The sequence below is a fragment of the Nycticebus coucang genome, chromosome 8 (assembly GCF_027406575.1).
Source record: "Nycticebus coucang isolate mNycCou1 chromosome 8, mNycCou1.pri, whole genome shotgun sequence".
NCBI classification, from domain to species: Eukaryota; Metazoa; Chordata; class Mammalia; order Primates; family Lorisidae; genus Nycticebus; species Nycticebus coucang.
The window spans coordinates 42,742,776-42,756,681 of record NC_069787.1 but is presented as its reverse complement, the minus strand read 5'-3'; the positions used below and the strand labels follow the sequence as shown (position 1 = coordinate 42,756,681).

Genomic DNA, 13,906 nt, shown 5'->3' with positions numbered 1-13,906 from the left:
ATTCTAGATTTAAATCTAACCATCCAGCATTTAGATTTAGCTGACATCTACAGAACATTTCATCCCAACAAAACTGATTACACATACTTCTCATCAGCCCACGGAACTTACTCCAGAATTGATCACATCTTAGGTCACAAGTCTAACCTCAGCAAATTTAAAGGAATAGAAATTATTCCATGCATCTTCTCGGACCATCATGGAATAAAACTTGAGATGAGTAACAACAGGAATCTGCATACACATACAAAAACATGGAAGTTAAATAACCTTATGCTGAATGATAGCTGGGTCAGAGATGAGATCAAGAAGGAAATTGCCAAATTTCTGGAACAAAACGACAATGAAGACACAAACTATCAGAACCTCTGGGACACAGCAAAGGCAGTTCTAAGAGGGAAATTTATAGCACTGCAAGCCTTCCTCAGGAGAACGGAAAGAGAGGAAGTAAGCAACTTAATGGGACATCTCAAGAGACTGGAAATGGAAGAACACTCCAACTCCAAATCCAGTAAAAGAAAAGAAATAACCAAAATCAGAGCAGAACTAAATGAAATTGAAAACAAAAGAATAATACAACAGATCAATAAATCAAAAAGCTGGTTTTTTGAAAAGGTCAACAAAATAGATAAACCTTTGGCCAACCTAATCAGGAAAAAAAAGAGTAAAATCTCTAATCTCATCAATCAGAAATAACAAAGATGAAATAACAACAGACTCCTCCGAAATCCAAAAAATCCTTAATGAATATTAAGGATACAAGAAACTTTACTCTCAGAAATACGAAAATCTAAAGGAAATTGACCGTTACTTGGAAGCACGTCACCTTCCAAGACTTAATCAAAAACAAGTGGAAATGTTGAACAGGCCCATATCAAGTTCAGAAATATCATCAACCATACAAAATCTCCCCAAAAAGAAAAGCCCGGGACCAGATGGTTTCACGTCAGAATTCTACCAAACCTTTAAAGAGGAATTAGTACCTATACTACTCAACCTGTTCCAAAAGGTAGAAAAAGAAGGAAGACTACCCAACACATTCTATGAAGCAAACATCACCCTGATCCCCAAACCAAGAAAAGACCCAACAAGAAAAGAAAATTATAGACCAATATCACTAATGAATATAGATGCAAAAGTATTCAACAAGATTCTAACAAACAGAATCCAGCAACATATCAAACAAATCATACATCATGACCAAGTCGGTTTTATCCCAGGGTCTCAAGGCTGGTTCAATATACGTAAATCTATAAATGTAATACAGCACATAAACAAATTAAAAAACAAAGACCATATGATTCTCTCAATTGATGCAGAAAAAGCTTTTGATAACATCCAACATCCAGTCATGATCAGAACACTTAAGAAAATTGGTATAGAAGGGACATTTCTTAAACTGATAGAGGCCATCTACAGCAAACCCACAGTCAATATCATATTCAATGGAGTTAAATTGGAATCATTTCCACTTAGATCTGGAACCAGACAAGGCTGCCCATTGTCTCCATTGCTCTTTAACATTGTAATGGAAGTTTTAGCCACCACAATTAGGGAAGAAAAGGTGATCAAGGGTATACACATAGGGTCAGAAGAGATCAAACTTTCGCTCTTCGCAGATGATATGATTGTATATCTGGAAAATACTAGGGACTCTACTACAAAACTCTTAGAAGTGATTAAGGAATACAGCAGTGTCTCAGGTTACAAAATCAACATTCATAAATCGGTAGCCTTTATATATACCAACAATAGTCAAGTTGAAAAAACAGTTAAGGACTCTATCCCATTCACAGTAGTACCAAAGAAGATGAAATACTTGGGAGTTTATCTAACAAAGGACGTGAAAGATCTATATAAAGAGAACTATGAAATTCTAAGAAAAGAGATAGCTGAGAATGTTAACAAATGGAAAAATATACCATGCTCATGGTTGGGAAGAATCAACATTGTTAAAATGTCCATACTACCCAAAGCAATATATAATTTCAACGCAATCCCCATTAAAGCTCCATTGTCATACTTTAAAGATCTTGAAAAAAATAATACTTCGTTTTATATGGAATCAGAAAAAACCTCGAATAGCCAAGACTATTTACTCAGAAATAAAAACAAAGCAGGAGGAATCACGCTACCAGACCTCACACTATACTACAAATCGATAGTGATCAAAACAGCATGGTACTGGCACAAAAACAGAGAAGTAGATGTCTGGAACAGAATAGAGAACCAAGAGATGAATCCAGCTACTTACCATTATTTAATCTTTGACAAGCCAATTAAAAACATTCAGTGGGGAAAAGATTCCCTATTTAACAAATGGTGCTCGGTGAAGTGGTTGGCAACCTGCAGAAGACTGAAACTGGACCCACACCTCTCACCATTAACTAAGATAGACTCTTACTGGATGAAAGATTTAAACCTAAGACATGAAACTATAAAAATACTAGAAGAGAGTGTAGGGAAAACCCTTGAAGAAATTGGGTTGGGCGAGTTTTTTATGAGAAGGACCCCCTGGGCAATTGAAGCTGCTTCAAAAATACACTATTGGGACTTGATCAAACTAAAAAGCTTCTGCACAGCCAAGAACACAGTAAATAAAGCAAGCAAACAGCCCTTAGAATGGGAGAAGATATTTGCAGGTTATGTCTCCGACAAAGGTTTAATAACCAGAATCCACAGAGAACTCAAACGCATTAGCAAGAAAAGAACAAGGGATCCCATCGCAGGCTGGGCAAGGGACTTGAAGAGAAACTTCTCTGAAGAAGACAGGCGCACGGCCTTCAGACATATGAAAAAATGCTCATCATCTTTAATCATCTTTAATCAGCAGAGAAATGCAAATCAAAACTACTTTGCAATATCATCTAACTCCAGTGAGACTAGCCTATATCACAAAATCCCAAGACCAGAGATTTTGGCGAGGATGTGGAGAAAGGGAAAACTTTTACACTGCTGGTGGGAATGCAAATTAATACATTCCTTTTGGAAAGAGATATGGAGAACACTTAGAGATCTAAAAATAGATCTGCCATTCAATCCTGTAATCCCCCTACTGGGCATATACCCAGAAGACCAAAAATCACACCATAACAAAGATATTTGTATCAGAATATTTATTGCAGCCCTATTCATAATTGCTAAGTCATGGAAAAAGCCCAAGTGCCCATTGATCCACGAATGGATTAATAAATTGTGGTATATGTACACCATGGAATATTACGCAGCCTTAAAGAAAGATGGAGACTTTACCTCTTTCATGTTTACATGGATGGAGCTGGAACATATTCTTCTTAGTAAAGTCTCTCAAGAATGGAAGAAAAAGTACCCAATGTACTCACCCTTATTATGAAACTAATGTAGGACCTTCAAATGAAAGCTATAACCCAGTTACAACCTAAGAATAGGGAGAAAGGGGAAAAGGAGGGGAGGGAGGGAGGAGGGAGGGGGAGGGAGGAGGATTAATGGGATTACACCTGCGGTGCATCTTACAAAGTTATATGTGAATCCTAGTAAATGTGGAATGTAAAGGTCTTAGCAAAATAACTAAGAAAATGCTACAAAAGCTATGTTAACTAATGTGATGAAAATGTGTCAAACGATCTATGAACCAAGTGTATGGTGCCCATGATCATACTAATGTACACAGCTATGGTTTAATAAAAATAAATAAATAAATAAATAAATGATAAATTACTGTCTACAGCAACAGTTGTAACAATATATTATGGGATTTATTGTATGTGAAGAAGTGAAATACACAATAGCACAGGACATAAGAGATATTAGAATTATATTCTTGGAAGATTCTTATATTGTATGTGTGGTAGTATAAAATTATTGGAAGGCATTCAGGAATAAACTAGAGATGAATGCTGTAAATACTAAAGCAAACACTAAAAGTAGGGAGTATGTAACCAATGAGCCAATAGCGGAGATAAAATGGAATTGTAAACAAGTTCAAGGGATCCAAATTCTAGTAGAAAAAGAAAATAAAAGGAACAAAAACCACAGGAGACGAACAGAAAAGGCTACCAAGATGGTAGGTTTAAAGCTAAATAATTCCATTAAATGTAAAAGATCTAAATACTCTGATTAAAAGTAAAAGGGAAAACAGTCTTTTCAGGCTTATTCTCAAGTCCTCACTAAAAAAAAAAAAAAACATGAAAGGAGCAAAGGTAACATTACAAATCAGTGAGGAAATGATGTATAACTCAATAAACAGTTCTGTAGTAAACGTCTATCATTATAAAAAATATATAATCAGATTTTTGCCTTTCATTGTTGTCTAAAAATGCAAACAGAAGAAAGCAACACTATGCTAACTCTGTAGAAAAGTGCAGTGCTTTCTAAGCTCACAAACTTTTTTTCTGAGAACTACACTCCTGGCCTCCAATACCCACATTTGTTACTGTAATGGCTTGACTCCTAGTGATATGTCACTAGACCTAGGATAGATATTCGTCCCAAGCTAGACCACACAGATTTTCTTCACAGAAATAAGAATTTGGACTCCATGGGCCAGGCATGATGGCTCGTACCTGTAATCCTAGCTCTCTGGGAGGCTGAGGCAGGTGGATTGCTTGAGTTCAGGAGTTCAAGACCAGCCTGAGCAAGAGCACAACCCTGTCTCTACTAAAAATAGAAAAACTAGCTGAGACATTGTGGCCGGCACCTATAGTCTCAGCTATTCAGGAGGCTGAGGCAAGAGCCTAGGAGTTGCCGTTGAGCTATGACACCACGGCACTCTACTCACTCTACTCTGTTTCAAAAAAAAAAAAGAAAGAAAGAATTTGGACCTGATGGCTCTAGTTAATCTATATTACTCAATTTATGAGTTTTTTTTGAACTCACGAACCAAGACTTCTTTTTTTTTTTTGCAGTTTTTGGCTGGGGCTGGGGCTGGGTTTGAACCCACCACCTCCAGTATATGGAGCCGGCGCCCTACTCTTTTGAGCCACAAGCACTGCCCCAAACCAAGACTTCTTTAGTGAGTGGTTATGTGCACGGGGAACAGAGCCAGCATACATATCTTTAGAGACAGACTACAGAAGCAGCTGCACAGAGAACAGCACAGAAAATAAGTTCTACTGGCTCAGAGAGAGAAAAAGAAAATGAGAATTGCCTCAATTGCCAACAGTTTCTTATTTTTACCTTCTAGAGGCCTACTAGCCTCTTTTGATTCTTCACTTTCAACTATGTTAAGGGTTAAAAAGAAAAGATGGGCTACTAGGTTTTGCTATAAGAAAGCACAGAGAGGAGACTATGCCTTTGAGAGCAATTATTATTTTTTTTTATTTAAAAATTTATTTTAGAGATAGGGTCTTGCTCCATCACCCAGGCTAGAGTGCAGCAGCCAGATCACAGCTCATTGTAACCTTGAATTCCTAGGCTCAAGGGATCCTCCTTCCTCAGCCTCCTGAGTAGCAGGCATGTACCACCTTACCTGGCTAATTTTTTAAAATTTGTAGAGATGGAGTCTTACTATGTTGCCCAGGCTGGTCCTAAAGTCCTAGATCCAAGCAATCTCCTGCCTGCTTGAAGTGTTAAGATGACAAACTTGAACCCTGTGCCCAGCCCCATTCATATTGGTGTCAAGAAGGTGATCACAGATGACAGGTGATCACACTGGGCCCAACTGCTAAAAAGTGGAGTCTGGGTCTTCTGATGAAGGCTCATCTTCCCAAACTTATCCAGTCCAGGGCCTGCTGACCAGGCAGTCCAAAAGTAATAGGTAGAAAGGGTAACTTCATTGGAATGTCACTTCACTAAAACAGCTTTCTGCCAAAAATGGCAGATTGTTTTCTTCAAATTATATTCTATCCTGATACCGCTGGTTTCTCTGAATATCAGTTAAGGGTTACAGATATTCCAATGGCATTTTCTATACTATGATTTTTAAAATATGAATGGTCACCAAGTGCATGGAAATGGGTCCTAAAATAGAATTAATCATGGGTATAATGTTCTGTTAAATAGAGTAGTCTTTGCTTTAAAATAGAATACATTCTTTAGTAGCTAAAATATACTTTTTTCAGATTATATTAAATTTTGCTCATTGCCTAAGGATGTTCACTATCAAGTAAAAATTTGCATGGAAAACCAATAAAAATATGATTACATATATCCTTATTTTATTGAAACAATACTATCAATATAAAGGAGATTTAGATGTATGTTTTTAAGTTTCCAGTAAAGTTTCCAAAGAATATAATTCAAATTTTTGAGATGTTAGATTTTCTTATATATTTAATTTATCTCATTCTAAAAGAAGAATGAAATTTCTGTTATAATTGTAAGGGCAGAGAGTGTAATATTTTACTGCACATTTCACTCTAGCATAGTAATTAAGAGCAAGGAGTCGAAAGTTAGATTGCTTGGCTTCAAATTCTGATTCTACCACTTATTAGTTCAGTTATCTTACTGAATTTGAAATTGCTGAACCATTCTGGGCCTCAATTTCCTTGTCTGTAAAATAGCATAATAATAATATCTAACTAACAGGATGTTGTGGGGATATAGGGCGCTTAGCATAGTACCTGGTGAATGTAAGAGTTTGACAGTATCCATTATAATATGTTTGAAATACAGTCACATGAAGAAACTTTTAAAATTAGATGGCAATAACCATCATAGAAAACTATTTCTCAGAAGAGAATAATTTTCCAAGGTTTTCCAAAGTGGTAGAGATAAAAGGATAATAATAAAGTCCATTTGAAATTTTTTATAGTTATCAGACTACCAGTGATAGCAGTTGAAAAAGCTATCCCTGAAATTGTACAAATTATCAAGTGATAGCATCTTGAAAATAGGGAGAAATACCTAGTTAAGATAAAATACCTAGAAACAGCCAGGATATCCATCAATAGGAGAAAACATAAACAGTGATATATTCATGCAATGGCATATTACTTAGCAACAAAACATAGCAACAAAGTACCATGGCATGCAATAACAAGGATGAATCTCAAAAAACATTATGCTGAATGGAAGAAGGCTTAGTAAAGAGTACAAACAGTATGATTTAATTTACATACAATTATAGAAATAACTCATGTAAAACTAACTTAAGCAAAACCAACCTGTAGTATAAAATATCAGAACAATGATTTCCTATGGTGGGGTAAGGGCAGAGACATACTGGAAAGGGACATAACGGAATTGCCTGGGCAGTAATCATGTTCTGTATCTTGACAGAGGTCTGAGTCATGCAGGTGTATACTTTTGTTAGAACTCATTGAATGGTATATTTAAGCTCATTTATTTCATTGTATATAAATTTTAACTGAAAAGAAAAAAACAAATAAATATTGAACTTTAGTTAATGATATGAATGCTTAAGTATTTGGAGGGAAGTTATCCCTATGTCTGCAATTTACACAAGATGCATAAAAGATAGTTTGACAGTTTGATAAAGGGATGGACAGATACGTGTGTGATAAAGCAGAAATAATAATAAAATTTTAATTCTATAATTTAGGAGGTGGTAGCTATATGGTGCTTATTGTAAAATTCTTTGAACTTTTCTATATATTTGAAAACTTTCAAATAAAACAATGGAAAAAAGTAAATACTTTATGTTTCTTACCAACGCCTAGAGTTATTAACAATCACTCCATTATCTATGGAAAATGTATCTGTTGGTAATCCAGCAATATTCCAAGCTCTAATCTTTACTGGATCACCCAAGGTCTTACTCAACAAGAACTCTTCTGAACATGGAATTTTTTTCTCCTGTAAGAAATAAATAAAAATCTGATGTTTTCTTGCTAATTGAATTTTTTAAATTAAAATGTTGATTTAATTGTCACTAGATATTATTTAATAAATTAGGGAAAGGAAAAAAGAGAATTAAAAGTTGGATTGTAGAAGTATTTTACTGATCAAACAAGAAGCAGAAAAAGAAAAATTCCATATTTTTAGTTATTTCTTCTTTTCTCTGTCCTTATTATTATTCTTTCCCCCAACATATCCCAAAACATACTTCGAGTATTCTAAAATAAACGTACAAAATATAAAACCACTACCTTGCATAGCATGCTCCAATCTTTGGTACATGTTTGTCGAAAGCCAGAAGTGAAAGCACCAAGGTAAGCTATTACTCCTGCAGATACCAAGACATCACCAGTTAAATTTTCATATGTTATCTGAAGGTCATCTGCAGCTTGAGCCCATCTATAAGATAAACCAGAGGCAAAACATACTCACATGAGAGTATGTTAAAAGACAGTAATTGAAGTGGCAAGGGGCTTCTAGTCCAATTCTATAACAGAAAGCTATTAGGTTATTAAGTAAGAAATGTCCTTAAGTACTAAGTTTGGTAATTGATATCTCTGACATTTCACTTTGACATTTTTTCCCTTGTTTGTTTGCTTGTTTGTTTTGTTTTTGTTTTATTGTGAATGTAAATCTTCATCTTTCAAATGCACATTTTGGCTTGTAATTATCTTTCAAATTTTTCTTTTTAGAGCAATTTTTTAAGAAACCATGGGTAAGTCAAAATTCATGTTAATTTTGAATATGAGTTCCATTGTGAAACCAATGCAGCACAGATAGCTTGAAATACCAATGAAGTATTTGGGAAGCATGTAGCTAATGAGTGCACAGTATGTCAACAGTTTGAGAAGTTCTGTTCTGGTGATTTTATTCTTGAAAATGAACCACTTGGGCAACATGAGACTAAGGTATACAATGATGAGCTAAAAGGTGTAGTAGAAGTGAATTCATCTCAACTGATGTGTGAATTAGCAGCAAGGTTTGGTGTTATTATTCCAACAATACTGGACCATCAGCAAGGTAAAGAAGCTGGATAGATGGGTTCTGCATGAATTAACACATTGACTGCTACACTAGAAAATAATTTTTTCCTTGAAGCCAAGGTGTTTTATTATGTAGCTCTCAAGGTAGAGATGTGTGAGTTACATATGCTTCATGAGCCCCTAGGCTCAAAACTAACATGAGTTAAATACAACTTACATGGCATTTAATGTGTTACATGAGGGTCAGAAGAGAAATAGTCTCAAAGGCTTTCTTTGCTGTCATGACATAAATGTGCACCGTTTCTACACTGTATATTACATGTGAAAAATGGCAAAACTGAGTCAATAGTTTAATAGTATTGTTTGTTGTTTGATATATACTACACTAAGCTTCTGATTCAAAACTGGACATTTCATATTTAAGGATCTAATATAAAATTGGGGTACTTGTTTATCTGTAAAATGAAGAGGTTTGATCCCTTCTACCTCTAATATGCCATAACATATATATTTGTTATATGAATGACAATCTTCTTGTCATTATTAAAATACTAAGCATTTTTTGTAGGACTTCACCTTTAACATATTAAAATAAACTTCCTGGTTTTGTAGATCAGGTCAGTTATATCCCCTTTGAAAAAAAAAAAATTCAACCAAGTAAGCCATATATCCACAACTTCCCCCAAACATTGCAAAAAATGTTGAACATACCTTGGAAAGAGTCATATAACAAACAACTACATACTTACCACTTATATTCAAAAATTGTTATTATTTGCCTCCTTTTTCTTCTCTTAATCATTTGAAAACAAGTTGCAAACACCGTCCTGGAAGTTGATATTTCTATGTGTAGATGCCCGACTAGTTCCTTATAGAATGTTCTGCATTTTCAGCCAGCCATTGTAATCATAATAAATGCCCAAAGTGGGTCACATATTCAAGCCTAAAATTCTTAAATCTTGCTAAAATGAGTAGAAATCTGACCTTGATTTTTCTCCACCCAGTCCTCCAATTAGCTGTGAGGCTCTTTCAAGTTTCTTAGCACAGAGTTTCACTTGATCTTCTAAAGCAGCCTTTTCCTCTGTTTTATCAAGAAATGTCTTTTGTAAATTTTCCAAATGATGTTCTACTTCTGCCAGTTCTGCTCTCTTCCCATTCAAAACCTCCATTGTCTCAGCTAAAGACTTCTGAGCTTCTGCTAATCGAGCTTTCTTTGGAGCCACTACCTGTTTGGGAACAAGGTAAGCAGATGTGTATACTATATGAAACTGAAATTATGTAATTGCTTTATAGATATCATGGATTAGAAATTCATTCTAATAAATTACAGAAAATAACCCTTCTTTTACATACAAATAAAGTAAAATACACCTATCTTATTTTATAAAATATATAAATCATCTGAACTAGCAAACTATTACCTATAAAATAGATAAATTATTCTGGACTAACCAAATGTTACAATATGTAGCAAAAACGTCACAACATATAACAAGATGTCTCAAAATAATAATAAGGTGTCACCCAACTGTTGAAAAAAAAAAAAAAACAAAGAAAACAGGTAACAGGGTCGGCGCCTGTGGCTCAAGGAGTAGGGTGCCGGAGGTGGCGGGTTCAAACCCAGCCCCGGCCAAAAAAAAAAAAAAAACAGGTAACAAATAATATGTTTAAATACATGAATGTTTTTGGTGTTGGCAGCATTTTTTTCTTTCCTAGTTGTCGAACTTCTTCACAGTCAGACCAAAGCATACGTCTGCCTTCCTAGAACAAGACTGTGGTGGTAGTGGCAGAATACAAAGAAAGAAAACCTTGATGTTCAGTTTCAGTACCAAAATTGAATTTTCTTCAACAAATCTTGAAAAGCCACACTTTGTTGAGAGAAAATAAGTTTTCTAAAGTTGTTCTTTTGTTATGCCCATTAGCATATCAAGATTGGGATTTGGTCAACTGGATCATTGTGTGTACTCTAAACTCTTGGTACAAAGACTATAGACAGTCACCAAAGAAAGCCTGTACCAGTTGGAAAGAGGGAAGACCTAAACCTCTGGTAATTCTCATGAATGAAGCTGAAAGCAAAGAGGAAGAGAGCAAGGTATCAGGCACCAAATGTCTTGCTTTCTTTCCCCTGGGCTGAAATCCTGAAGGAAGATGTGTTGAATAAGTACACAGAAAGTGGGACGCTCCCTTTTCTACTTGTGACTTCAGAGGAGACATTAGTGGATATCTCTCCTTTACCCTCCTGTATCAAGATGGGGCAGCTGCATCAGAATTAGAAATGGCAGTGTGGAGGGATAGCGAGGGAAGGGGAACCTTGGCTTCTCTGTTTTGTAGAAACAATCTAGATTTCACATGCCTTGTGGGACATGTGGAAGTTAGCTGAGTAGAGAGCTAACAGAGCTGCCATGAGACTACTGTGTCATGGGACAAGATGCTCTGTGGAGAGCAGGCTGGGAGGTGGCAGGGCCCCCATGGCCTGGAGATGTTCAGGGAATGACCTCCGGCTGCTTTCCTCCTGCCGAGTCAACATGTTTTTCCTCCTCTTAAAACAACATTTTTCTCCTTCTTAGATGTTTTGCTAGAAGTCATGTATCTCTTTCTTTACCTAGTTAACCTTTACAAACTATGCAGAAAACAATGCTATCCTTCTCTTTTATTTCTTTTCTTTTCTTTTTTATTTTTTATTTTTGAGACGGTGTCTTACTATGTCACCCTTGGTAGAGTGCCGGGGCATCACAGCTCACAGCAACCTCAAATTCCTGAGCTTAAGTGATTCTCTTGCCTCAGCCTCCCAAGTACCTGGGACTACAGGAACCTGCCACAACGCCCAGCTACTTTTTTTTTTTGGTTGCAGTTGTCATTGTTGTTTAGCAGGTCCAGGCCAAGCTCGAACATGCCAGCCTCAGTGTATGTGGCCAGCACCCTACCCACTGACTTACGGGTGCTGCCCCCTTTTATTTCTTATCTTTAACATATGTTAATGATGTTATGCAGTAGAAACCATTAACAGAGTGATTTTTTTTAATAAAGTTATTTACATTTTCCAATTGTATTGTAAGACCAAAAATATGTTTTTTGTCTATACTACTTCCTCATACACAATCCTGCTGAGATACTATAAAATAAGCTGATTTTGTATTTTGGCATTGGCTGCAGACCTCCCAATCCCATCCTTGTCTCTTGTATATTTTCTCTCATTCCGCACCATTCCCACTCTGGTTTGTTCTCTTTCACACTGGTTCATGCTAATGCTGAATGGAAAAACATCAAGATAAAATAACAGGTTTATATAGATCTACCCTCCTGAAACTGAGTCCCTACCTTTCTACAGGCACATGTTCTACAGGCAATATATCTCATTTAGGAATATCTTACCAATATTCACAGCCCAATTATTCATTCTAGTCTCTGCACTTGTCTTAAACACATGCCACCACATATTTTCATCTGCCTTTTTATTTATATTCCCCATGTAGAGTTCTGTAATCTACAAAGAGGAAGATCTGTGTCTCCCTGGTACTTTGCTAACCAAATTTATGAAATGCTCTTAACCATTCTCTGGTCAGGAACTTGGCCACAGTGGGTACTTCATAAAAGGTTCCCTATCAACACATGCCATTTCTTTGGGGGATCTTTTTATGTTCTACTTCTTAACTCTAGTGGATCTTCTCACTTCTGATCCTTTTAATCAACTTTTTAATATGTCACTTTGCCCTTGATGTTATAGATTTTTCTTTGCTTCTCTTATTCCTCATCAAATTCTAATTCTTTGCCCTAGGTCCCTATAACGATAAGTCAATCTGGCCAATTCCACTGATCATCCCTGCTCCTACAGCAGGACCACCAACCCCAGCCCCACCCAGCTTATGTCACAATCACATATTCTCTCTATCTACTAGGTATGCAACCAATATGTGATGACATGCTGCAGCAGCACAACTTCTTCCTGGGGTCCCTTTGAGAAACTTCTTAACTAGTAAATATGTGCATAGATCTTAATTTCTGAGAATATTATAGCAGAAAATCAATGTGTTAATCTTTAAAATACCTTTGCAACTCTGTCATACACCTCCATAGCCATGATCCACTTACAGAGACCCTCAGCTGCAGAAGAAGCTTTTGCAACTTTAGGGGGGTCAAATTCAGGGTTTGTTAAATATTCACCACGAATCTTCTGCATAACAGTCACCTATACAATAAAGATTTAGATTTAAAATTTCAATATAGATCACATGATCATAAGATGAAACTATATATAATAAAATCAATTGTAGAAAAAAGGTATGCTGTCTTCAAGAACCAAATCAATATTTCACCCAATTTAAAAATAAATGTAATTGTAGCCTAAACACAAGTCATATTTGTGAGCAAAATATGCGAATTTATTACAGTTATTGAAGGACAATTTTGTTTGTTTTAAAATTTTTTTGGAAGAGATGTTGCCCAGGCTGGTCTTAAATTCCTAGCCCCAAGAAATTCTCTGGCCTTGGCCTCCCAAAGTACTGGGATTACAGGTGTGAGCCACCATACCTGGCCTGAGGCAAGCTGTTTCTTTCAAAAAATATTGAAAGACTTTTCCCTTGTGAACATTGCTCTCAATTGCAATGTTCACAAGGGAAAAGAACAATTAAACAATTATTTGTCTTTTTTAATATTTCTAAATTAAAAATATTTGGTTTTGTGTCTTTGTTGCAAATTAGCTGAATTCGAGGTCCATGAACATTAATTAATACACGTTTTATATGGAATCAGAAAAAACCTCGAATAGCCAAGACATTACTCAGAAACAAAAACAAAACAGGAGGAATCACACTACCAGACCTCAGACTTTACTACAAATCGATAGTGATCAAAACAGCATGGTATTGGCACAAAAACAGAGAAGTAGATATCTGGAACAGAATAGAGAACCAAGAGATGAATCCAGCTACTTACCGCTATTTGATTTTTGACAAGCCAATTAAAAACATTCAGTGGGGAAAAGATTCCCTATTTAACAAATGGTGCTGGGTGAACTGGCTGGCAACCTGCAGAAGACTGAAATTGGACCCACACCTTTCACCATTAACTAAGATAGACTCTCATTGGATTAAAGATTTAAACTTAAAACATGAAACTATAAAAATACTAGAGGAGAATGCAGGGAAAAC

The 13,906-nt window shown here is 35.9% G+C and overlaps 1 protein-coding gene across 1 annotated transcript in view; it reads right to left on the bottom strand.

Annotated features, from left to right (window-relative positions):
• The window catches only part of DNAH12 (dynein axonemal heavy chain 12), a 305,069-nt gene that overhangs the window by 68,342 nt on the left and 222,821 nt on the right, over window positions 1-13,906 (bottom strand). Inside the window, exons 52-55 of the mRNA XM_053600535.1 lie at window positions 12,805-12,945; window positions 9,744-9,985; window positions 8,028-8,175; window positions 7,589-7,734 (exon numbers count right to left, since the gene is read on the bottom strand). Coding sequence (XP_053456510.1) covers window positions 7,589-7,734; window positions 8,028-8,175; window positions 9,744-9,985; window positions 12,805-12,945 — 677 coding nt within the window. The remainder of the gene's footprint in view (window positions 1-7,588; window positions 7,735-8,027; window positions 8,176-9,743; window positions 9,986-12,804; window positions 12,946-13,906) is intronic.